The sequence below is a fragment of the Plecotus auritus genome (genome assembly GCF_963455305.1).
Source record: "Plecotus auritus genome assembly, chromosome: 9".
NCBI lineage: Eukaryota > Metazoa > Chordata > Mammalia > Chiroptera > Vespertilionidae > Plecotus > Plecotus auritus.
The window spans coordinates 133,087,729-133,111,828 of NC_137783.1; the positions used below are offsets into that span (position 1 = coordinate 133,087,729).

Consider the following 24,100-nt stretch of genomic DNA (forward strand, 5'->3'; position numbering starts at 1 on the left):
CAATATATGAGAGGAACAATTCAGATTCTAACGTTAAATATTTGCTACCCACTGTTGATGGGAGTGTAAAACGGTGCAGTCACTCTGGAAAACAGTATAGCAGTTCCGCAAAAAAAATTAAAAATACTATATAACTCAGTATTCCACTTCTTGGAATTTATTTGAAGAAAACAAAATAATTAATTAGAAAAGGTATATGTACCCTTATGTTCATACTGACATTATTTACAACTAGAAGCCTGGTGCATGAAATTCATGCACTGGGCGGGGGGTCCCTCAGCCCGGCCTGCGCCCTCTTGCAGTCCGGGACCCCTCGGGGGATGTCTGGGACCCCTTGCTCCTTACCGCCCACCTGCTTGCTGCTCCTTACCGCTCGGCTCGCTGTTCCGTAGTGCTGCCGTGGAGGCGGGAGAGGCTCCCGCCACTGCCGCTGCTCTCGCCAGCCAGGAACCTGGCTTCTGGGAGCACACTGACCACCAGGGGGCAGCTCCTGCATTGAGCATCTACCCCCTGGTGGTCAGTGTGCATCATAGCGACCAGTCATTCTGGTCGTTCTCCGTAATGGTCGCTTAGGCTTTTATTATATAGATAGCCAAGATATGGATGCACTAGGTTTCCATTGAGAGGCGAATGGCATTCTAATGGGCACGCCATTAGAAGAAACAAGTTATAGAAAAAAAATATAATGTTATTTTCAGCATAAAACTGAATGTTAAGAAAGAAGAATTGTAGTGATAAAGGCTGATCAAAATGCAACTACCTTTAATGTTATCACATTCAAATATAAATATAATCAAAGGAAATGAGTTGGTTGAGATGTAGTAATGGTTCCTTAAATAGAAATGGGTCATACACAGAATAATTCAAATTGAAATAATTATAGTCTCTTAAAATATGGGAAGTAAAATTATAAAATTATATTAATCTGACAGACTTAACATGGATATTCTATTGTGATAAAAGTACTTAAACTCCCTAAGCTTTCAGTACCTAAACCACTTTAATCAGGTATGACTTGTTTTTCTCTTCTGAAGATACAACATCATATAATAGTCTAGGACATTTTGCCATCTTGTTCTGACAAATAACCAATTCACCTTTTTGCCCAGTATATTCTTAAGTATTGATTTTACCAAGTGAACCCAGACATGTGTCACACTTATCCAATACAGAATCTTTTCCTTGGAAATGTAGTTTGAACATCAATCAGCCACTTGGCCTTCCACCTCTAATTCCTATTACCACTGTCTGTCAATTATTAAAGCTTGCCCATTTCTCCAAACAAGTTGTTTTTAAAAACTGAAATACATAGTGACTCCCGTGAAAAATTTGTTTCTTGGGAAAGTCTGCAAATGATCACGATTAAATTTCTTCACTGAAATTACTTTCCTGGATTGAAAACTACTTGAAGTATTATAAATCCACATTTCAAAGGCCTCTAGGTATTTTCTTTTAAAATACATTCCCTGAATGGTAATATTAGCACTTGTAAGCCAAACTCCAGTTTGAGGAAAGACAACATAAAAAGAAATTCAAGCTGATCTGCATTGTTACATGGGCCTTCAAATGCAGCAGAATGTTTTGTCTCTGGCTAAACTCAATGCAAGGCATAGAATGACACCCACCTTGAGCTGCAGGCCTCTTGGGATAAGAGTTTTTGCTGGAAGGCTTTTAATGTGTTGGTAGACATAAGAGGAGAATTGCTCCTGCTCAGCCTGTAATTGGGGGCCAAGTTTAGACAGATGACCTCTGTTGCTTTTGATAGCTGTCTGCAAGTCATCAATCAGCCTGCTCACCTGAAGGGGTTAAATTACAAGAGTTGTTAGCAAGAAGTAATTGTTGATGTCACACCTATTAGATTTTGACTACCTAGTTTGATAGGGGGGAAATTACTGAAATACAAGGATGTGAGTATAGATCTATGTTCAAGTAAAAAGACTAGAAGAGGTATACATTCCTTCATCAACAAATTTTATTGATGGGAAAATTTATAACTTTTGCACTTCAATAATATGAAACAGGTAGTCATTTATAATTGCTGAATGAAAAATATCTCTGGTTATAAAAAGAACATATAGCTGACAAGTTTGCCAAGGACTTTTAAACTACTTAACATCACAAAACCTCCTTAGACTTTAAATAACCTAATATATGTGGCAACAACATTTAATTTTATTATATGTAACTTCCTTTTTAGTATATTTTATTTTACCGTACATATGATATTTAAATTTTTAATATTAATTTCATTAACATTCGTTGGCCTTTTAAATTAATCAATATGATATCTTCCTTCCAAATATCCAAAATATAATTTTCTAAATTTCTGAAATACAATTTTCCAAAATAGTCATACTTCAAAGGCAATGCTCTATTCTAGTCAATATTTTGAATACATATCAATTTCTGAATAATGCATAGAACTTTTCCAGAGACAGCAATAGCTTAGAAACATGTACCCTTTATTTTAAAATTTCTACATTTAGAATCACCATATTTAAGAGAGATATGAACTTGACCTACGGATTATTAATTAGACATGCTAAGGATTCAGAAATAGTAAGTGAATGTTTTACAAATTCAAAACCATTACCACCTTTTGACTCTTCGCTGTGTTTGTAAACTTACACTCTCTCTAATAGATTGGATTCTTACATAAATACTAGTCCATATTTGGTAGTGACAAAAAAGATGAAAAGCAAAAATCCACATTATCCCAAAGTGATCAAATTAGACCCATTTAGAATTATGACTGACTGTGAATAGAGTATGGACTTTCTAAAATCTTGGATTAAAATCCTGGCTCTCCGATTTACTGACTGAGAGACTTTGAACAGGTAATAAATGCCTCATCCATAAATGAAGAACAATACTGGCTTTTCATATTAAAAATTAAATAAGATAAAATAATGGACACCATAATGTCTAACCTATAATAGATGACTAGAGCACATGTTATATTATTATTTTCATGTTTAAGTGTCTTCTGCATATTAAATTTTTATTGTTTTTCTTATATTGTCTTTCTATCCCAAATCCTACTTCAGATGAAGCAGTTAAAAATTTTAAACCATTTGCTACAGAGATTCTCCACCTCCCTTCAATATCTAGTTAATTTGAGATTTTATATGTATATGTATATATATAATATCCATATATAATATTCTAGTATATATTCCAATTATATTTAACTTCCCCAAGAACTTCAGAAGCATTATAAACAAGCTACTTGAAATGATTGCTATTTTTCTTTGGTCTCCCATATCTCTCTTATTTGTCCCTATGAGATCAATCATCTACTTCTTTTAAACAATCTTTCCTTCTAAATAAAAGATTGATACACTTCTTCTCTTTAAGAAACCACATAATAGATATCTCTTCAGCTTTATGGGGCATATCATCTCCATCAAAACTATTCGACTCTGTAGTTGTAGTTTGAAAGCCAGCACAGACAATATATAAACAGTTGTTCCAGTCAAGCTTTATGAAGAAAAACAAGTGGTGGGCTGGATTTGGCCCCAGGACTGTAGTTTGCTAACCCTTCTTTTAAATACATACATTTCCTCTCCTTCATTTCCTTTCTTTTAAGTAATACTCTGATCCAAGCCATCATCTCATCACCACCCTTTACTTGAATTATCAAAACACCTACTAAATGGTTTCCCTGTCCATGGTCTCTCCCTTTCTAATTCTTCTTGCCATCTCAACTGAATTAATGTACCTCCAATAGCATATTAAACATCCAGTTGCTCCCCCAGGTTCCTTGTGCTTGGTATTCAAGATTCAAGATCTTTCCCTTACTTTCTGGAACAAATTTATGTGCTTTCCATAAAATACTGTTAGACCTTTAAGTAAGTTGTAACATTTAAAATATCTAAATAATCCCATATTAGTCAATGTTTTCAGCCTAATCTTCACTATTCTACCTTCTAGCAGTGTTATCATTAAAAACGATGGGTAATAGCCTGGCTGGCATAGCTCAGCATTTGAGCATCAACTTATGAACCAGGAGGTTATGGTTCAATTCCCGGTCAGGGCACATGCTGGGGTTACAGGCTCAATCCCCAGTGTGGGGCATACAGGAGGAAGCCGATCAATGATTCTCTCTCATCATTGATGTTTATATCTCTCTCACCCTCTCCCTTCATTTCTGAAATCAATAAAAATATATTTTTTAAAATTATGGGTAATAGCATTTCTCATTCCCAAACTAAAGAACAATACAGGCCAGCTTACTTGCTCGTACAGTTTTCTGACAAAATTAAAATCCAAGAATCAAAGGCCTTAAATAGCAAGATTCCATTTCTGGAAAGCACTGATCCTCTCTGAGCTTATTTCCAGGGGCTTATGGTTCAGGAAGATATAATTTTATGTAATCTTTAAAGTACATGTATTTTGTTAGTCAGTAATACTGCTTTCTTTAATTTTGTATAGTATAGCTTGTGTTATAAAAAGCCACAGAAAGAGAGAGAGAGAGAGAGAGAGAGAGAGAGAGAGAGAGAGAGAGAGAAAGGAAGAAAGAAAGAAAGAAAGAAAGAGAGAGAGAAAGAAAGAAAGGAAGAAAAAGAAAGGAAGGAAGAAAAAGAAAGGAAGGAAGGAAGGAAGAAAGAGAAGAAAGAAATTTTTGGCTTTGATTTGAGAGCATTTTTATACATGACTGATTTTACTGTCACAATCCATAGCCTTTCGCTGATAGGGGATTTCATGTGACATCAGAAATCAACCAACCATACAACTGATGATGTCATTTGCAGTCTAAACTAAACGACTCTCATTGGTTAAAGCCTTAAAAGTTTCATTTACTATGAATTCTTCACTGCTCCAAAAAATCTGTAATTTTTGCTATTTTCATTGGCATAATGATTATTTGTTAATGTATGTCAAATTTCATTTCACCAGTTATCACCTTTTTTTAACAAATGACTAAAAATAATCAAGTTAAATGTTTTAGAAAAAATAATATATTTATTAAACATATTAGAAAATATATGAAGAATCCTGCCATTGATGTTTTGATAAAAATTCCATCCAATTTTATTAAAACTTTGTAACTTTACATATTCATAAGGTCTTTTAGCCTCAAAGTGTGACATTTTGTTCTCAATTATTGTGATAACTTGTTACCCTTAAAAATAACCCTAAAGATGAACTTATTCATATACCAAATAGGCTAGGTAATACAATACTTCTGAATTACTTTACATAATATAATTTTTTTTCAAATCACAGATGTTACTAAAAGGGGAAAAATGTTCTTTAAAATTCTTCATCATGATCTTTTTTTTTCTGCAAATCCTTTTTCCCCCCTCTCTACAAAGGCAATGTGAATAGGAGTAAAAGAAGACAAAACTTGACCTTTTGTGATCCCAGCATTAATGGGTCTGTTCATAATTCAATCTATGTGTGTGTGGGAGCATCCATGTGGAAACATAGAGGCCCAAGAGACATAAAGCCTTTCCCTTTAAACATTATCTGACCCTATCAGTCCCATTCACAGGAGAAGGCTTACGTATGCATATGTTGAAAAAATGCACCATCTCATTGTGCAGCGGAAAGCCTACACATTCTACTCCTCACTCTCCGTGGAAATGCTGCACGGAAGTGACACTTGTTCAGAATTTGAGAGAGTGACAAATGACCAGAAGATAACAAAAAAAAAATTGAGTATTCTGAGGAGGAAACAAACTAAACTTCTGAAAGAATGCAAATGCACACCTGTTTATAAACATACATGTAGGTTTTTGTATAACATGTAGGGCAGTTTGGTCATGTTTTCTAATACATTCATGCAACTCTTGAATTTAATTATAATTCTCAAGATGATTTAGAATCATTACATAACATTTTGTTTGTAATCATTCTAAAATGTATACATATTGAAGTTGTACATTCTGAGCCATACATTCTGAATACTGTACTTCGGTTACAATGAATGACTCCTGGAGAAGTTCCTGGATTTTATAGTGATAAGATCAAAGTTCAGCTGTCTGCCTGAATTCTATGTGGCCTTGAGTCCATCTATGTTAGTAAGGAGGACCCTAGAGCACTTTGTACTAAACTGTCACTTGAAATCAGTACTAAGGGCAGCAGGCTCTATGTTAGGAATGTCATCTTGGCATGTAACATACAGCCAGGATGGGCTCAAAGCCAGGTGAGCACTTAAAGTGAAGACCAACAAACTTTCTACTAGTAATTCACAACATAATTAAGAAGAATGAGAAAGGGGCATGGAGATGAAAATTAGTATTTTAAACTTCCTAAAATATCTTCTTTGTTTCAGGCCCAAGAGTACAATGTTTTTCAGATTAACAAAAGGAAGATAAATAACCCAATCAAAAAATGGGCAACGGACATAAATAGATACTTTTCGAAAGAAGACAGAAGGAAGGCCAAGAGACATATGAAAACATGCTCAAAGTCACTAATCATCCAAGAGATGCAAATCAAAACGACAATGCAGTACCTTCTCACACCTGTCAGAATGGCTATCATCAACAAATCAACAAACAAGTGCTGGTGAGGATGCGGAGAAAAAGGAACCCTCGTGCACTGCTGGTGGGAATGCAGACTGGTGCAGCCACTGTGGAGAACAGTATGGAGTTTCCTCAAAAAACTAAAAATGAAACTCCCATTTGACCCAGTGATCCCACTTCTAGGAATATATCCCAAGAAACTAGAAACACCAATTAGAAAGGATATATGCACCCCTATGTTCATAGCAGCACAATTCACCATAGCTAAGATTTGGAAACAGCCTAAGTGCTCATTAGCAGATGAGTGGATGAAAAAACTGTGGTAGCCGAAACCGGTTTGGCTCAGTGGATAGAGCGTCGGCCTGTGGACTGAAAGGTCCCGGGTTCGATTCCGGTCAAGGGCATGTACCTTGGTTGCAGGCACATCCTCAGTGGGAGGTGTGCAGGAGGCAGCTGATCGATGTTTCTCTCTCATCGATGTTTCTAGCTCTCTATCCCTCTCCCTTCCTTTCTGTGAAATATCAATAAAATATTAAAAAAAAAAAAAAAAACTGTGGTACATCTACACAATGGAATACTAACTACGGTAAAAAAGGAGTTCTTACCATTTGCAACAGCATGGATGGACCTGGAGAGCATTATGCTAGCCAGTCAGAGAAAGATAAATATCACATGATCTCACTCATTTATGGAATATAATGAACAACATAAACTGATGAACAAAAACAGATCCAGAGACAGAGAAACATCGATCAGACCATCAAACCTTAGAGGGAAGGTACGGGGGGGGGGGGGTGTCTTACCTTCCCTCTAAGGATTGATGGTCTGATCGATGTTTCTCTGTCTCTGGATCTGTTTTTGTTCATCAGTTTATGTTGTTCATTATATTCCATAAATAACTTTGAGCATGTTTTCATATGTCTCTTGGCCTTCCTTCTGTCTTCTTTTGAAAAGTATCGATTTAGGTCCGTTGCCCATTTTTGGGGAGATCAACCAAAGGACTTGTATGCATGCATATAAGCCTAACCAATGGACACAGACAACAGGGGGGGGGGTGAGGGCATGAATGGGGGGGATGGGGAGTAAAGGGGGATAAGGACACATGTAATACCTTAATCAATAATAAAAAGCTTTTTCACAGCAAAAGAAACCATCAACAAAACAACAAGAAACCCCACTGTATGGGAGAACATATTTGCAAATGTTATCACTGATAAAGGTTTAATCTCCAACATCTACAGGCAGCTTATACAACTTAATAAAAGGAAGATAAATGATCCAATAAAAGAAAATGGGCAACGGACCTAAATAGAATCTTTTCTAAAGAAGACAGAAGGAAGGCCAAGAGACACATGAAAACATGCTCGAAGTCACTAATTATCTCAGAGATGCAAATCAAAACGACAATGCAGTACCATCTCACACCTGTCAGAATGGCTATCATCAACAAATCAACAAATGACAAGTGTTGGCGAGGATGCGGAGAAAAAGGAACCCTCGTGCACTGCTGGTGGGAATGCAGACTGGTGCAGCCACTGTGGAGAACAGTATGGAGTTTCCTCAAAAAACTGAAAATGGAAATCCCATTTGACCTGGAAATCCCATTTGACCCATTAATCCCACTCCTAGGAATATATCCTAAGAAACTAGAAACACCAATCAGAAAGGATATATGCACCCCTATGTTCACAATTTACAATAGCTAAGATTTGGAAACAGCCTAGGTGCCCGTCAGCAGATGACTGGATCAGAAAACTATGGTACATCTACACAATGGAATACTATGCTGCCATAAAAAAGAAGGAATTCTTACCATTTGTAGCAACCTGGATGGAATTGGAGAACATTATGCTAAGTGAAATAAGCCAGTCAATGAAAGAAAAATACCACATGATCTCACTCATTTGTGGATAATAAAAAACATTATAAACTGATGAACAAAAAGATAGATACAGAGGCAGTAAAGCATTAAACAGACTGTCAAATTACAGCAGTAAGGTTAGGGAGAGGTGGGGGAAATAAGAGATCAACTGAAGGACTTATATGCATGCATATAAGAGTAACCAACGGATGCAAAACATTGGGGGGTGAGGGCATGTATGGGAGTGGGGTGGGGGGGGCAATGGTAAGATATGTACACATATAATACCTTAATAAAAAAATGTTTTAAAAAAAAGAAATTAAAAAAAGGAACATAACCCAGACTTGAATGAATGAAGATGAGAAAATATGGGGACTTGTGAGCAAAATTCAGTATCTCTTGATTTGGAAGCTGCAGTGTAACTACCAGGAAACCTGACGTGTGTACCACCTCTTGTTCTTACCACTTCGATTACTCTCAACTTTTTAATAGTTTCCTAGACTACTGCTAGGAAGTAGATTTATCTTATTTCCTACCATAGGTCCCTTTATGTGCTGACTTTTGGCTGATTCAAGAGTCTAACATCCACATCTACACATGGGGAAAGAGTTGATTAAAAATAGAAATATTTTAAATGTCTTTATCACCCACTTGACTATGTTGATGGCAACGAGGATGATGTCAACTATACCTTTACAGGAAGCAATAAGAATGTGTTTCACTGACCTCTAACTATAGGAGCATAATTGTCCAAGGGTCCCAACTACTGTGCTCTGAAATCCATCACCAAGTTAGTACCAATGGCTGAGAAGACCAAGTCACAGGACTCCTCTGTTAGATAATTTTGGCTTAAGGATACACCACCAGCTTTGCTGAACCTTTCTTAGACTGCACAACAGTTTAGGATGCTTCCATCCAGTCTTCCTTTCCTCTTTCTTTCCTGGTGCTCAAATACGTCTCCCAGCATCACCCATAGCTCTCCCCATTTTCTCTCATAGGCAGTTCTTCTAATAAAATGCATACACATTTATTTACACCTAGGTATTTACTTTTCAGATAACCTGGAATAACATACTTTTAAACCAACAATAATAAATTACATGCAGCTTTCCAGTAGACCATTTTCTAAAAGCTTGATGTAGTTTAACATAAGTCATTACCTCAAAGTGGTCTGATGATGAATACATTATTATTATTCCCAGTTTTCATGTGGAAAAATTACATGAAATCAAACCAGATTTTAAGATAAAACTATAGAAAGCAGAATTCTAAATCTCAGGTTTTAGGATGTTTAATTTAGGTTTTTTAAAATGTCTAAAAATATAGTATTTTGTAAAAAAGTAAATTATAGTAAAAAATAAGTATTAAAGTAATCTCCCCTCCACAACTTTGCATTTCTCTTCACCATGACAAGTTCACTTCTCTGTATGTGAATTAAGGCCAAAACTGGATGTCACTGACTTTTCCTAACCAAAATACTAGAAATTACAACTCAATCCTCCTATATAATAAAGAGGTAATATGCAAATTGACCATCACTCCAACACACAAGATGGCTGCCCCCATGTGGACACAAGATGGCCGCCACAAGATGGCCAGCAGGGGAGGGCAGTTGTGAGTGATCAGGTGAGCAGGGGAGGACAGTTAGAGGTGACCAGGCCCACAGAGAAGGGCAGTTGGGGGCAACCAGACCTGCAGGGGAGGACAGTTGGGGGGGACCAGGTCTGCAGGAAAGGGCAGTTAGGGGGGACAAGGCCTGCAGGGGAAGGCAGTTAGGGGTGACCAGGCCTAAAGGGGAGGGCAATTAGGGGCAATCGGGCCAGCAGGGGAGGGCAGTTGGGTGTGACCAGGCTGGTAAGGGAGGGCAGTTAGGGGCAATTAGGCTGGCAGGGGGGCAGTTAGGCGTCAATCAGGCTGGCAGGGGAGTGGTTAGGGGGTGATCAGGTTGGCAGGCAGAAGTGGTTAGGGGCAATCAGTCAGGCAGGCAGGCAAGCGGTTGGGAGCCAGCAGTCCTGGATTGTGAGAAGTATGTCCGACTGTGCCCAACATCCCTCGAAGGGTCCCAGATTAGAGAGGGTGCAGGCTGGGCTGAGGGATACCCCCGCCCCCCATGCCTCTAGTATTAATATAATCACTTTTAAAGTAATGATGTTAAAATTATTCTCATAGTGTATGGAATATTCCACATACACACACACAGCTGATCAAGCAGATATATAACCAAATATAGTAATGTGCAGGTACATAGGTACTAAACAGATATTAAGTGATAATAAAGAAGAAATATTAAATATGAATAAGAATGTTGGATTTTCCAGAAAAAATAATTTTCATTTCTAGTTTTGCTAGCAAAGTAGCATTCAAAATTATATATTTAGTATAATGATCATTTTCCTGAGCCACTTCAAGCTTTCAGTTTCATTGAAGCTGCAATTTTGCATAAAATATCAGAGTAAACAATTACAATATTTAAAAGGCAGAAAATACTTAATTTTTTCATTTTTTAATTTCCTATTTCTCTCTAATAATAATTTGTGTTATAATTTTAATTATACTAGGGATATTTATTTGCATTTTCTAAAGTTTACCATACCAAGATACAGGATAGAGTAATTTTAAACTTACTGAAAAAATGTAATAAAACTCTCCAATCGTAATAAAGAACATTTTTAAAATAAATAGAGGACAACATTTTAAAATTTATCATTAACAACCTACTCTTTTAACTTGTTAATATTAAGTGGAATGAGAACTATAACTTAAATCTATACAATTGTTATTTGTTACATCTTTGAATTTTTCTTATGAGATATTTTCTACTGAGATTACCAATTAATGTTTGCAATACAGTCTTTAATACTGGACATATATAACTCCTAAATATTAATGTGGTCGCTGATGTAAGACTTGAATTCACTCAGGGAAATGCATTGTACCTTCTCATCTATTGTAAAATACATAGTTAACAAAAGAGATATAATCAAAATAAGAAAATACTAAAAAATCTAAACCTTGCATAGATTTATTTGCTAAAATGTCAAGAGAGTTACATGAAAGTTTCATTTTTAAATATTGACACTATCTTATTCTTTAAGTGCTTGTAGATTTTATTTACTGCCAGTGGTACATGGAAATGGGCAAAACCATCATCTTGTTTCAGAAAGATTAAATGCTTTTGTATTTCAGGAAACTACATAAAAATCATTTTCCCTTTTTATCTAACACTAATTTTGTATTAAAATTTCATTTATGGACGATGATGCTGTCAGCTTCACAGCATGAGCTCTGGAGAGAAGAAGGTTTGCTTTAATGGTTTTTCATTACAATATTGACAACAGAATCTTATGATTAGCTCACTTAGACTTGACATTTGTAAACTCCAGTTTTTTCTTGATAACAGAAAACAACATTAGCATTTCTCAAATTCATAACAATAATTCTACTCCTAGAAAGTCAGAAAATACAAATAAGATTTAGTATTTATTTAAAGTCCAACAAAATTGTAATGGTTTTCCTGCTAGCGAATTTTATAATTTTCAGATTCAAGTCACATGTAATAACTTCCTAAATTGGGATTTTTATGAGAAAACATTCAGAAATATTTTTCAGAAAATTACAATATGATTTAATCTTTCAAGCATATAATTATTTTTCAAGCTTCCAATATCAATAAAATGATTTCCAGTTTTGATCAATTTTTCCCATTATGTTGTTATCAGGTAACTATATATAGTTAGTTGGTTCACTACCAGACCCAAGTAAAATTTGTCTTAATTTTAAAATTAGTGTTCATTGTGATGTTACAATATAGTTTAAAAAACAAGTTCCTTACTTCTTCCTGTGCCTTATGGAGTTCCTTTGCTGTCATTGAAAGAATGATTTTTTCCGTAATTTTCTCTTTCTGTTCATCCACAGCCAGGTTCAACTAGAAAATAAAAAAAAATAGGCACCTGTTTATACCTAATAGCAGTCTTTATTCAAACAACTAATTTAGCACAATCATGAAATCTAATTTCAAATACTTATGTGAAAATGAATTAATTTCATTGAGATAAATAAGTCTAAAGTTTATTTTTATATTTAACACTGAATTTTCCACTTTTGTTGCTTTTAAATTTACTGAAATATGATTTGGATATGCAGATAGTTGACAATAGTGACTACTATTTAAAGACATTTTATCAAAATGAGCATAGCAGCTTTTTAAAACGAGGCAGATATTTCCTCTTTTAGTCTTTTATTGCCAGTAGGGAATAAATTTGCTGCTGTTATGTCAGAATAAGAATTCAAGGACATAAACCAAAGGCAAATGTAAATTCAAACACTCTAGAATGGTACAAAATGGTTTATAATATTTCACAACAAAGGATAATGTACCTGAAATACCTGAACAGTTACCTGTGATCTGCTCTATTCACAAAGCCAGATAAAGGTCTTCTGCTACTGCCACTAACTCTTATTATAAAAAGGTGAAAGTAGTCCACTCTATATTTCTTTATAAACAGTCCCCATGGAAACAAAATACTGTTTTCAACAAAAGGAAAACGCTAAACTCACTCAATAATATTCACTCAACAGATTGGCATTAATAGAAAGAAAGAAAATAGCCTGATACTGAATCCTCTGAATTGGAATCTTGAACAGTTAGTTCTTAAACAATGGACTTCCCATGTTGTTTCTCCTTACTGAGGATTAAAAATGAATAATGACCATGTTTTTTGCTTTGTGTTGTATGTTTTGCTAATGTTATTATTGTTTTAAAGAGGTCTCAATTGTATGCCTGGCCAATTATGCTTGAGTTAACATGAATCTTTAATCCATACCCTGCCTGAAGACCCACTCTTATACTTGGGATAAAATGGGGGCGGGGCCAACGATATGGCCTCCTCAATCTAACTATGCATATATCCTAAATGAATAATATCACACCTGTGAACTCTTTAAAATATATATATATATATATATATATATATATATATATATATATATATATATTGATTTCAGAAAGGAAGAGAGAGGGAGAGAGAGATAGAAACATCAACGATGAGAGAGAATCATTGATCGGCTGCCTCTTGCATGCCCCACACTGGGATCGAACCCACCCACAACCCAGGCATGTGCCCTGACTGGGAATCGAACCATGACCTCCTGGTTCAAAGGTCCACACTCAACCACTGAGCCACACGGCTGGATGCACCTGTGAACTCTTCATCTACTGATATGTGATACAGCTCAGTATATCAGAAATTTGTTTTGGTGGAGAGGAAAGACCCAGGAACCTTTAGTCTAATGACCAGCCTAGATAAGTAGTTGACAAATATTTTTGTGAAGGGCCAGATAGTAAATATTTTAGGCTTGGGAGTGGGTATACAGTCTGTTGCAATTATTCAACTAAGACCTGATAGCATGAAATAGACTATATATAAACAAATGAGTGTAGCTATGCCTCAATAAAACACAAAACAAGTGGCAGGCAGGCTGATCTCTAGATTGGGAATTTACCAAAAACAAGTTTTTAAAAAATCATGTAATGTACATGATGACTATAGTTAACAATGCTATATGGTATTTTTAAAAGTTTCAAGAGATCCTAAGAGTTTTCCTCACAAGGTTAAAAAATTGGGGTTTTCTTTGTATCTATGTGAGATGATGGATATTAACTAAACTTATTGAAGTTATCATTTAACCATACATGAAAGTCAATATGCTCTATACCTTACACTTACACAGTACCATATGTCAATTACACCTCAATAAAACTGGGGGAAAATATCATGTGAGTCTATTCTTAGGCTTAATCCCCCCTCCCCAAGGAATATATTTTCCTGTGCTGTAGGAATAAAAAAAAAACCACACCACAATATTATAAAACACCAAGTATCAAACTCAACTTCCATTCATGGAATCCTATCTGTAAACTGAGGCACAATATACTGTGTCAAGTCTCCATGGTTATTTCTTTATTGGGTGATTCTCATCTCAGGAATAAATAAGTGAATTGGAGTGTGACGGGGGAAATATTCACCAAGCTCATCTATTCTTTACATAATTGATTTCCAAATGCAGAAACATTCAGAGCAGATAGTTTTGAAGAGAAGCAAAACAAAACAAAAACATAACCACAAAACTCAATACCACAGTAGTAAGTTAGATTCTAATGAGGTCTCTCAGGACCATGGAATTTAGAACTGCTTCCAATGAACTCTTTGAAGGTGGGAATTCTTTACCTTTGAAAGAGCTACAGTTAGAAAAATCACCTTCATTCCAATGCTCAACATTCACCGAAATACTGTACATAAGCTTGAGGGAAAACATCAATAGTACTGAAAAGCACCATATGCATAGTACCAAATAGAGAATCCACCAAGATATTGGAAATTAAATGGTCAACAAAATATAAGGATACACACACAGGGCCTTTTCTGGAAACAGACCAGCCGAGAGAAAGAGAGAGAGAGAGAGTGAGAGAGAGAGAGAGAGAGGGGCTTATTACAATCACTTAAAGAAAATTATTGAAAATAAAATGTCAAATTCAGAGAGTGCATTTTCACCCTAAGGTATTAATAATATGCCGTACCAATAGCATCTCTCTCTCACATCCCAGGACATTACAACAATAGGAGGATTCTTCTCTCCTATCACTTTAGGAGAGCATCCTGTCTCTTCATTAAAATAAAACTAGATGCTTTTTATTGGCTGTTCTTATCTAAAATACATGAGATATTCTTTTCTGTCAATGGGTTTGTAATTTCTGAGGCTAATTTTTGTGTATAAAAAGAGTATATGTGTTCTGTGCCATAGAGTCAGCTCTGATTCCTGGTGACCCTATAAATGAGTGAGGTCCACAATGTCCTATCCTAGAATAAAAACCTCAAATTAACTTCAAATTAAAAAACATACAAAAAAGATAAAGCTTGAGGGGATTACTCTAAGTAAAATAAGTCAGACAGAGAAAAACAAATTCTGTTTAAAGGCTAATTGTGTAAACACTTAGATACATAGTAAGATAAATTCTATTTTATAGGAGAAAATACCTCTAAAGTAAAACTCTAGAGTCCAGTCATTAGTATTTTTTTAAAAGGAATAGTAATCAAATAAGCTGGTGTGTTCTGTCTACCTAATTCATATTGACATTCCATTTAAGTACTGACCAAAGAGGGAAGAGCTATCAGTCCAACCAAACTCAGGGTTCTGAACTGTAGTTCTACATGTAGTTTTCTTTGTATTCAGGAGAATAGCTAATGATTCAAGTGTGACGTATATGATGTGTGTTGTGTATAAAGTCCTTAATAAATCAACATAACCCAACAAGAAATTAAATCTTTCTATCAAAAATTGATATCTTTGACCAGTAAATATTGATTAATAAATTATTTGATCCATAGTTTACATGCAGATCAATATAGGCAATACAGTTCAGCATAAACAACAAGACAATCAGCCTTCATATGTATTGACAAGTTTCCCAATGGCCTGTTAATATACAAAAGACTGGGACAAATTACTTATTTATATATACAAAACATGGTTATAAAGGCCAGCTGCAGGTATTTTTTTGGAAAGTGCATTTTAATAAGGTTCTATTCAGTTCGGGAACAAATGGGGAAGAAGTAGTTTGCACTACAGAGTTTTAGCGTAAGAGCTTTCTCTTTTTCTAACCACGAAATCAATCATTTGTCCAGACTGTGGGAGTCAGAGTTAGTTACTGAAAAGAGCTCCGTATATAAACAAGTCAATAACTCATTGTGTGTTATTGTCCAGCTGAAGAAGTCGGCTTTCAAAAAGCTGCCCCTGCTTCTCTCAGAATGAATGTCACTGTATTCAGGGACTGGGAGAGAGTCCTTTGTTTCCAGCCATTGCTGGCTGCCATTTATGTATGGGAACAGGAGGTGGCTGCTAGGAGTGTGGGGGAAGCCACTGTTTGGAATGGTGGATGTCCAGGAAAAACTCTAAATTTTGTCAACATAAATAATTTGTGTCTGGAAATGCGTTAATGGAATCAATAAAGAATGGCCACACACATGAAATATTTGGTAAAAGAATTAATAATGAGTCTGTGTCATTTATATTTTTGGTTTCTTACATGTCAACGAAGATTAAACCAAAATATAGGCAATGGTCAGAAAAGTTCAAATGTATAAAATCAAACTAATAAACAGGTAAATGTGTCAAATAAATGCTACCTGCCATAAATATTGAGTGATTCTTGGGACTCCCACATGGGGTTTTCAAAGTGTGTGTGTGTATGTGTGAATTTGTTTAAGGAATAATTTTATGTGTTCAACACTTGCGATAAGTTAAAGAAATGTGAACTACTTTTAACTTAAGAATTAATTGAAATATCCTTTAGAATTTAACTGAACCTAAAATTCATAAGATGTAAATATTATCATACACTTATGTATTTCATCTTAAAATTTATTTAAGCTCGACTATTTATTCAGAATTAAACCAGGGACTACAGAGAAACACCAGACCAAGATTCAAGGTTTATAATTAGGCTGGACAAATAAAAAATACATGTGGATATGTTTAATAAATGGTCCTCATGGTGGAACATGCTCTCTGAAATCTTTAAACACTAGCTTAGCTTATATATATATCAGAGAGAGAGAGAGAGAGAGAGAGAGAGAGAGAGAGAGAGAGAGAGAGAAACATCAACAATGAGAGAGAATCATTGATCAGCTGCCTCCTGCATGCCTCACACGGGGGATCAAGCCCGCAACTGGGCATATGCCCTGATTGGGAATCAAACTGTGACCTCCTGGTTCATTGGTCGAAGCTCAACCACTGAGCCATGCTGGCTGGACTAGCTTAGCTCTTAATTAGATAAAAATTTGGAGTTGTAGGGAAGAAGTCAGTTGGGAATGTAGAACTTAATCCAACTGATCCCAATCCCCCTCACAATTTAGAAAACCACAGCATTAAATAATATAACATGCTTTCAGGCAATAACTGTACTAGGCATTTTTCTAGGTACAAACAGATTAGTAGAGAAGTGCCATATGGTTGAGAAAATAATTGAAAACAACAGAAAATGCAATTTATGTCATAAGGTAGATAACAATTAGATGGAGGTAAAAACAATGCAATCTATAAGTATAAAGAACAAAAATTTTATTTGGATACGGAATGGTTAGAGATGGAAAGGCATAAATTATGGGTAGTATCAAGCTAGGAAAAGGAGAAGTGATACTATAGGGCAATATTATTAATAAATATTAATATTACTACTTAGTAATTAACTACATGATGAAATTCATTCTAAATACAGTTAGTGAGGTGGCTTGACATGGCTTGGGGAAGGACAGAAGACAAGCTGAGCCTTGAAGGACAAGCAAAAAGGGCATAGCTGATCCAAGTGAGTCAGACTAAGGCAATGGTCTGACCACAAGGAATGTTTCATACTGGGGAACAAGGACTAGATTGTTAGTGTGAACCTCCCATATCTAAATTTATTAATCTATTTTATTTTTAGCTTTTCAGGAAAGTATTTATTACATAAGGCCACATGCTCTTGCAAAAAAACTGTGTAAACAGGGCTGGGGTGGGTGGATGGGTGCATGCTTTATGAAACCCAAAGAAAAATTGTTAATTCCCATTTGTCTTAGCATGGAACAAATTATTCACTTAAATTTCTGCCTTGCTCCTCAACATCTATCTTTTTTTTTTTTCAAATTTTTATTAAGGTATTATATGTGTACATATCTTACCATTGCCCCCCCCCCACCCCACTCCCATACATGCCCTCCCCCCCCAATGTTTTGCATCTGTTGGTTACTCTTATATGCATGCATACAAGTCCTTCAGTTGATCTCTTATTTCCCCCACCTCTCCCTAACCTTACTGCTGTAATTAGACAGTCTGTTTGATGCTTTACTGCCTTTGTAACTATCTTTTGGTTCATCAGTTTATAATGTTTTTCATTATCACCAAATGAGTGAGATCATGTGGTATTTTTCTTTCATTGACTGGCTTATTTCACTTAGCATAATGTTCTCTAATTCCATCCAGGTGCCTACAAATGGTAGTAATTCCTTCTTTTTTATGGCAGCATAGTATTCCATTGTGTAGATGTACCATAGTTTTCTGATCCAGTCATCTGCTGACGGGCACCTAGGCTGTTTCCACATCTTAGCTATTGTAAATTGTGCTGCTATGAACATAGGGGTGCATATATCCTTTCTGATTGGTGTTTCTAGTTTCTTAGGATATATTCCTAGGAGTGGGATTACTGGGTCAAATGGGAGTTCCATTTTCAGTTTTTTGAGGAAACTCCATACTGTTCTCCACAGTGGCTGCACCAGTCTGCATTCCCACCAGCAGTGCACAAGGGTTCCTTTTTCTCCGCATCCTCGCCAACACTTGTCGTTTGTTGATTTGTTGATGATAGCCATTCTGACAGGTGTGAGATGGTATCGCATTGTCGTTTTGATTTGCATCTCTCGGATAATTAGTGACTTTGAGCATGTTTTCATGTGTCTCTTGGCCTTCCTTCTGTCTTCTTTCGAAAAGATTCTATTTAGGTCCGTTGCCCATTTTTTTTATTGGATCATTTATCTTCCTTTTATTAAGTTGTATAAGCTGCCTGTAGATGTTGGAAATTAAACCTTTATCAGTGATACCATTTGCAAATATGTTCTCCCATGCAGTGGGGTTTCTTGTTGTTTTGTTGATGGTTTCTTTTGCTGTGCAAAAGCTTTTTATTTTGATGTAGTCCCATTTGTTTATTTTCTCTTTGGCTTCCATTGCCCTAGGGGCAGTATCAGTGAAAAAGTTCTTTTGGCATATGTCTGAGATTTTGCTGCCTGTGGATTCCTCTAGTATTTTTATGGTTTCCCGTCTTATATTTAAGTCCTGTATCCATTTTGAGTTTATTTTTGTGTATGGTGTAAGTTGGTGATCTAGTTTCATTTTTTTGCATGTATCTGTCCAATTTTCCCAACACCATTTATTGAAGAGACTGTCTTGACTCCATTGTATGTTCATGCCTCCTTTGTCAAATACTCAACATCTATCTTTATTCTACCTGGTATGAGTTCCATATAAGCTGGGGGTAATATGCAAATGAGGACATAATTGAGGACTCAGTTCTTAGCTTTGCCTTGGTTCAGCCCCATCCTCTCTAGCTAAATATGCTTAACTCAGTTCAGGTCTTAACGATCCCTTAAGTAAATTCTGACCTAGCTCCCACTTCCTATCAGATTGTTTCACTTAAGTTCCTTCTATAAAAAACATGTAGACTTGGAGAAGGAACAGAACCCTTAATTTAAAACTGGCTGTGTGCCCAGCCAGCATGGCTCAGTTGTGCATCAATCTATGAACCAGGAGGTCACGTTTGATTTCTGGTCAAAGCACATGCCCAAGTTGTGGGTTCCATCCCCAGTGTGAGGAGTGCAGGAGGCAGCTGATCAATGATTCTCTCTCATCATTGATGTTTCTATCTCACTCTCCCTCTCCCAAATCAATAAAAAAATATATTTTTAAAAACTGGCTGTGAATTCTGACTCTGCTACAAATTAGTGCTGAGTCTTTGAGCAAGAATCATAGCTCTACAGCCCAGGCCTTCCAAAGCTAAGGACCCCTCTCATAAGGGAGAATTTATCAAAGAAATATTAATAATATTTGAAAACCAGCAAATAAAAACATCACAATGGTAATATTTTAAATGGTAATATTTTCAAATAGTTACAGTTCATCTAAACAGATGTAAAAGAGAACTCTCCATAGTACTTTACCTTCAATTTGTTTATCATTTAAAGAAACTAAAATAGCTTTTAAAATCTCCTTTCTTTCTTGTGTTTTCAAAAAAAGGTAATCATAAGAAATTTTAGGCCTTCAATATTGTGTGGGGAAAGTGGTACTGAGTTAGTCCTGACTCCGTAGTCAGATTATAAACTTTCTGTTTAAACATTCTATCATTGATCTAAGCTTGCCCTCTCAAATTGACTGACTCTCCACTCCATTTCTTCCACTACCGAATTCAGTTTTGGAGAATCAATGCCATGCTGGCCAACGAGGGGACCCCTGACTGTCATACCAATGGGCCTTTCTCTTCAGAGATAGAGTAATGAGGGGACCCACACAGAGACATAAACAGTTTGGAGAGAATCTGTCCCATTAGCAATGCCCAGAAGAAACTGACCCTAGATCCAGAGGTCGGCAGCTGTTACAGTTATTTTTACGGTCCCTTTCTTTGGTCTTTCCTTACATTCCATATGCTACCACCTACCATTTCATTATATCATGTTTTTGCCTAAGTTAGCCTGAGACAGAGCCCACTGATTGCAACCAATAAACCCTAACACATGTTATGTATGTCCTCACATATGTCATGTATGTCCTCACAAAAAAATCTAGAATTGAATGTGGAAATCTAATTTTTAGATGTTGGCAACTGATTTTTTAAAAAATTTACACACTTTCTGCAGGTCAAACAATTCAAATCTGCACACTAAATCTGGCCATGACCTCCTCCACATTCATGCCCTCTGTCACTGTCTATATCTTTGGTATGTAAGCTATAATGGACATTAGTGCTCAAAAAATTATGACTTTCAAATTAAGACAATAAATTCTTGCAAATAAAGTACTTAGAGCAAGTCAAAGGAATGATAATGAATAAAATAAAATAAAAATAATTATGGAAATATATCAACATTTTTAACCATCTTATAAAAATAAGTTTACCCACTGAGATTATTCAATACTTATTCTATATAATAAAAGCCCAGCGATCGAATGGTGTAACGACGAGAACTACTGCTTGACCAGTCGCTATGAAGCGCATTGAACACCAGGGGGCAGACGCTCAACACAGGAGCTGCCCCCTGGTGGTCAGTGCACTCCCACAGTGGAGCAGCCACTCAGAGGGCAGGTCCACAGCTGCTTGGCTGATCAGGATGAGCGGCACTCCCATAGCGGGCCGATCCCCACAGGCCACGTCCCCCACCAGTGCATGACTCCCTTGCACCAGGCCTCTAGTTTAATAATAAAATTATTCAATTCAAAGTAGCCATAATCACAATAGCCAAAAGATGGAAGCAACCCAAATGTTGATCGACAAAAGAATGGATAAACAACATGTGGTATCTAGATATAGTGGAATATTATTCAGCCTTAAAGGAAGGAAATACTGACAAATGCTACAAAATGGATGAACCTTGAAAACATTATGCTAAGTGAAATAAGACATGCACAGAAGCACAAATATTTTGATTACACATATATGAAGTACCTAGAGTAGTCAAATTCATAGAGATGGTGGTTGTCAGAAGCTAGGGGGAGAGGGGAGTGAGGTGTTAGTACTTAATAGGTACAGAGTTTCAGTTTGGGAAGATGAGAAGTCCTGATGGAAAATGGTAATGGTTGCACAGCAGTGTAAGTGTACTTAATGCCTCAACTATACACTTAATAACATGGTTAAAATGAAAATTTTAGGCAATGATATTTTACCACAATAAAAAATTAACCATAATGTATTTTTAATAAGAAAAATACTCATTTTTATTTTTTAAAATCTCTCTTGAAAGAGTGCAATTCACACAAATTAGACAAGAACATGAAATACTGAAAAATTTGATTATGAATGTTGTAAAGTATTATTTTCCTATTCAAATATGCACACAAACTGAAACAAGATAAACAGTGTCAATTTGTTTAAACTATGGTAAGACAACTTTGGATGCATAAAAACAGTTGATAAATTGACTTGTAGTGACCACGCTGTTTCTATGTAAATAAGCCCTTCCAAAGTGTCTGAGATTACTCCAGAGCAGTCGTTTTCCTGAGGATTTTATGTATTCCTTCCCAGTATTATTTTCACAATTACTGGGGATTTGTGCCAGTAACAATATTTACCTACCTCAATGGCTATTAAGAAAATCACATGAGATAACTTTAACCTGGAAAAATCACATCATAAACTACAAAGCACCATGCAAATATTTTTATTATCAAAGAATTAATAAAGCAAAGGTCAACTTCTGCGCTGGTGCCATCCCAAACATCACATATTCTGAAAACAAGTCTGAATTAATAATTACCAAATGGTTGCTTTTCTCCAACCAAACTTACTGCCAAAATATTCTCCATCATCTCTAATCCACATAGGGACAAAAAGCTACACTGGTTTCCACTCTGGGATTTTTTTAAATTGATTTTTAGAGAAAGAGAGGAAAGAAGAGAGAGAGGGGGGATAAAAAACACCCATTTGTCCTTCCACTCATTTATGCATTCATTGGTTAATTCTGGTATGTGCCCTGACTGGGGATTGAACCCACAACCTTGGTGTTTGGGGACCACATTCTAACGAACTGAAGAGTTCACCCTGGGATTTTTAAGTACAATTTCACAGGGTAAATGCTTTCTGAAACTCTTTGGATATGTTCTCCCTGACCCAGCCAGATTTGCATTTATAGAGAATTCAGAGCAGGATGCTCCTAGCTCAATATGTCTACCATCTAGTATCAAAGAACTCCCATCTCCATTTTTCAATGCACCGTCTGTGCTTGGAATTCATTTCTGTGGGAGGTCATAGAGTCAAACACCATGACTGAGAAAGGAACGGTTATTCACAATGCAGGCAGTAAGTGTGAGCCTGGATTGCAAGGGCAATCAAATCTCATGCTTCAAGAAAGAAAATGATCATTTGCAAGGTCAGGAAGGAATTTCCTCTTCTTTTTTAATAGGAAGTATCAGGCAACTTGAGGGATGAATTGTGGGGGAGGGGAAATTTATATTGGTTCTAAAATACAAAGTATTCATGATACCCCTTCCACCAAAAAGATCAATGGATTAGCTACGTAGGTGGCATGATTCTATGTGAAAAGTCGGTATCCCCTGTTTCCTATCATTTGATGTGATACATTTAGTTCATTTCTACCAAGTGCCTTGGCAATAACCCAGGCAATTCTTTAGTGGACAGTCATAATAATAACATTTTATTTTCATTAATTTATTAATTTCTGATGACTTTAATGCAGCAACGCTTAAGCAATTAATTTTACTATAACCTTAGTTTCCATAAAATTTGCATAGTTTTTTTGATGCAAAACCTTTCAATAGGTGATTATAAGCACTTAACCATTATGTAACACTTACATTTGCTACATTAAATAAGTAAACCCATAAGGTCTCATGAATAAAGTTCCTAAGATTGATCATATATTTTTAGGTATATGTACTTAAATATCTTTTTGGCTATGTTAAAACATTCTAATCAACACAAGACACAAACTTAACATATCTTTAATATTTGTTTTGACTCTGATATCCATTTCATATGAGATTGACAATTCATACTCAGAGCTCCCCAATTTATGATATTAATTGATTTGTTACAATTGTGTTTCTAATAAGCCTTTATCTTAGCACTTAAATCTAAACATTTATACTACATAAATGTGGCATGCTTTAGCAATTGACACTGTATAATACTTCTAAGGAGCGTCACAAATGTGTTAATAATGCTAGAATAATAACCTGAATTATAATTGAGAATTTGTCCCCTTTGCCTTACAAAAACAACAGCTTTTAAAAGAATACCCCTGATTTTCTAGAGGACTGTTCCTGCTGCTATTGCTGTTGTTTCTGAACCTGAGTTCTAAATTCCCCAAGAGCAATGTCTGAGAAAATGTCAAATGTCAATACCTGATTCTACCAGCAGGTGCTACTTGAACACCCAGGGTTATTCCCATCTCAGAATGACAGAAGGGTAAGTGAAGGGCATTCGTTGAACAGTAACAAATATTACTGCAAAGTCTTT

General features: G+C 35.9%; 1 protein-coding gene across 1 annotated transcript in view; it reads right to left on the reverse strand.

Moving 5' to 3' along the window:
- The window catches only part of LOC308233726 (doublecortin domain-containing protein 1-like), a gene marked incomplete at its 3' end in the record, with an annotated part of 168,387 nt that overhangs the window by 50,449 nt on the left and 93,838 nt on the right, over positions 1-24,100 (reverse strand). Inside the window, exons 7-8 of the mRNA XM_080640676.1 lie at positions 12,167-12,259; positions 1,626-1,796 (exon numbers count right to left, since the gene is read on the reverse strand). Coding sequence (XP_080496802.1) covers positions 1,626-1,796; positions 12,167-12,259 — 264 coding nt within the window. The remainder of the gene's footprint in view (positions 1-1,625; positions 1,797-12,166; positions 12,260-24,100) is intronic.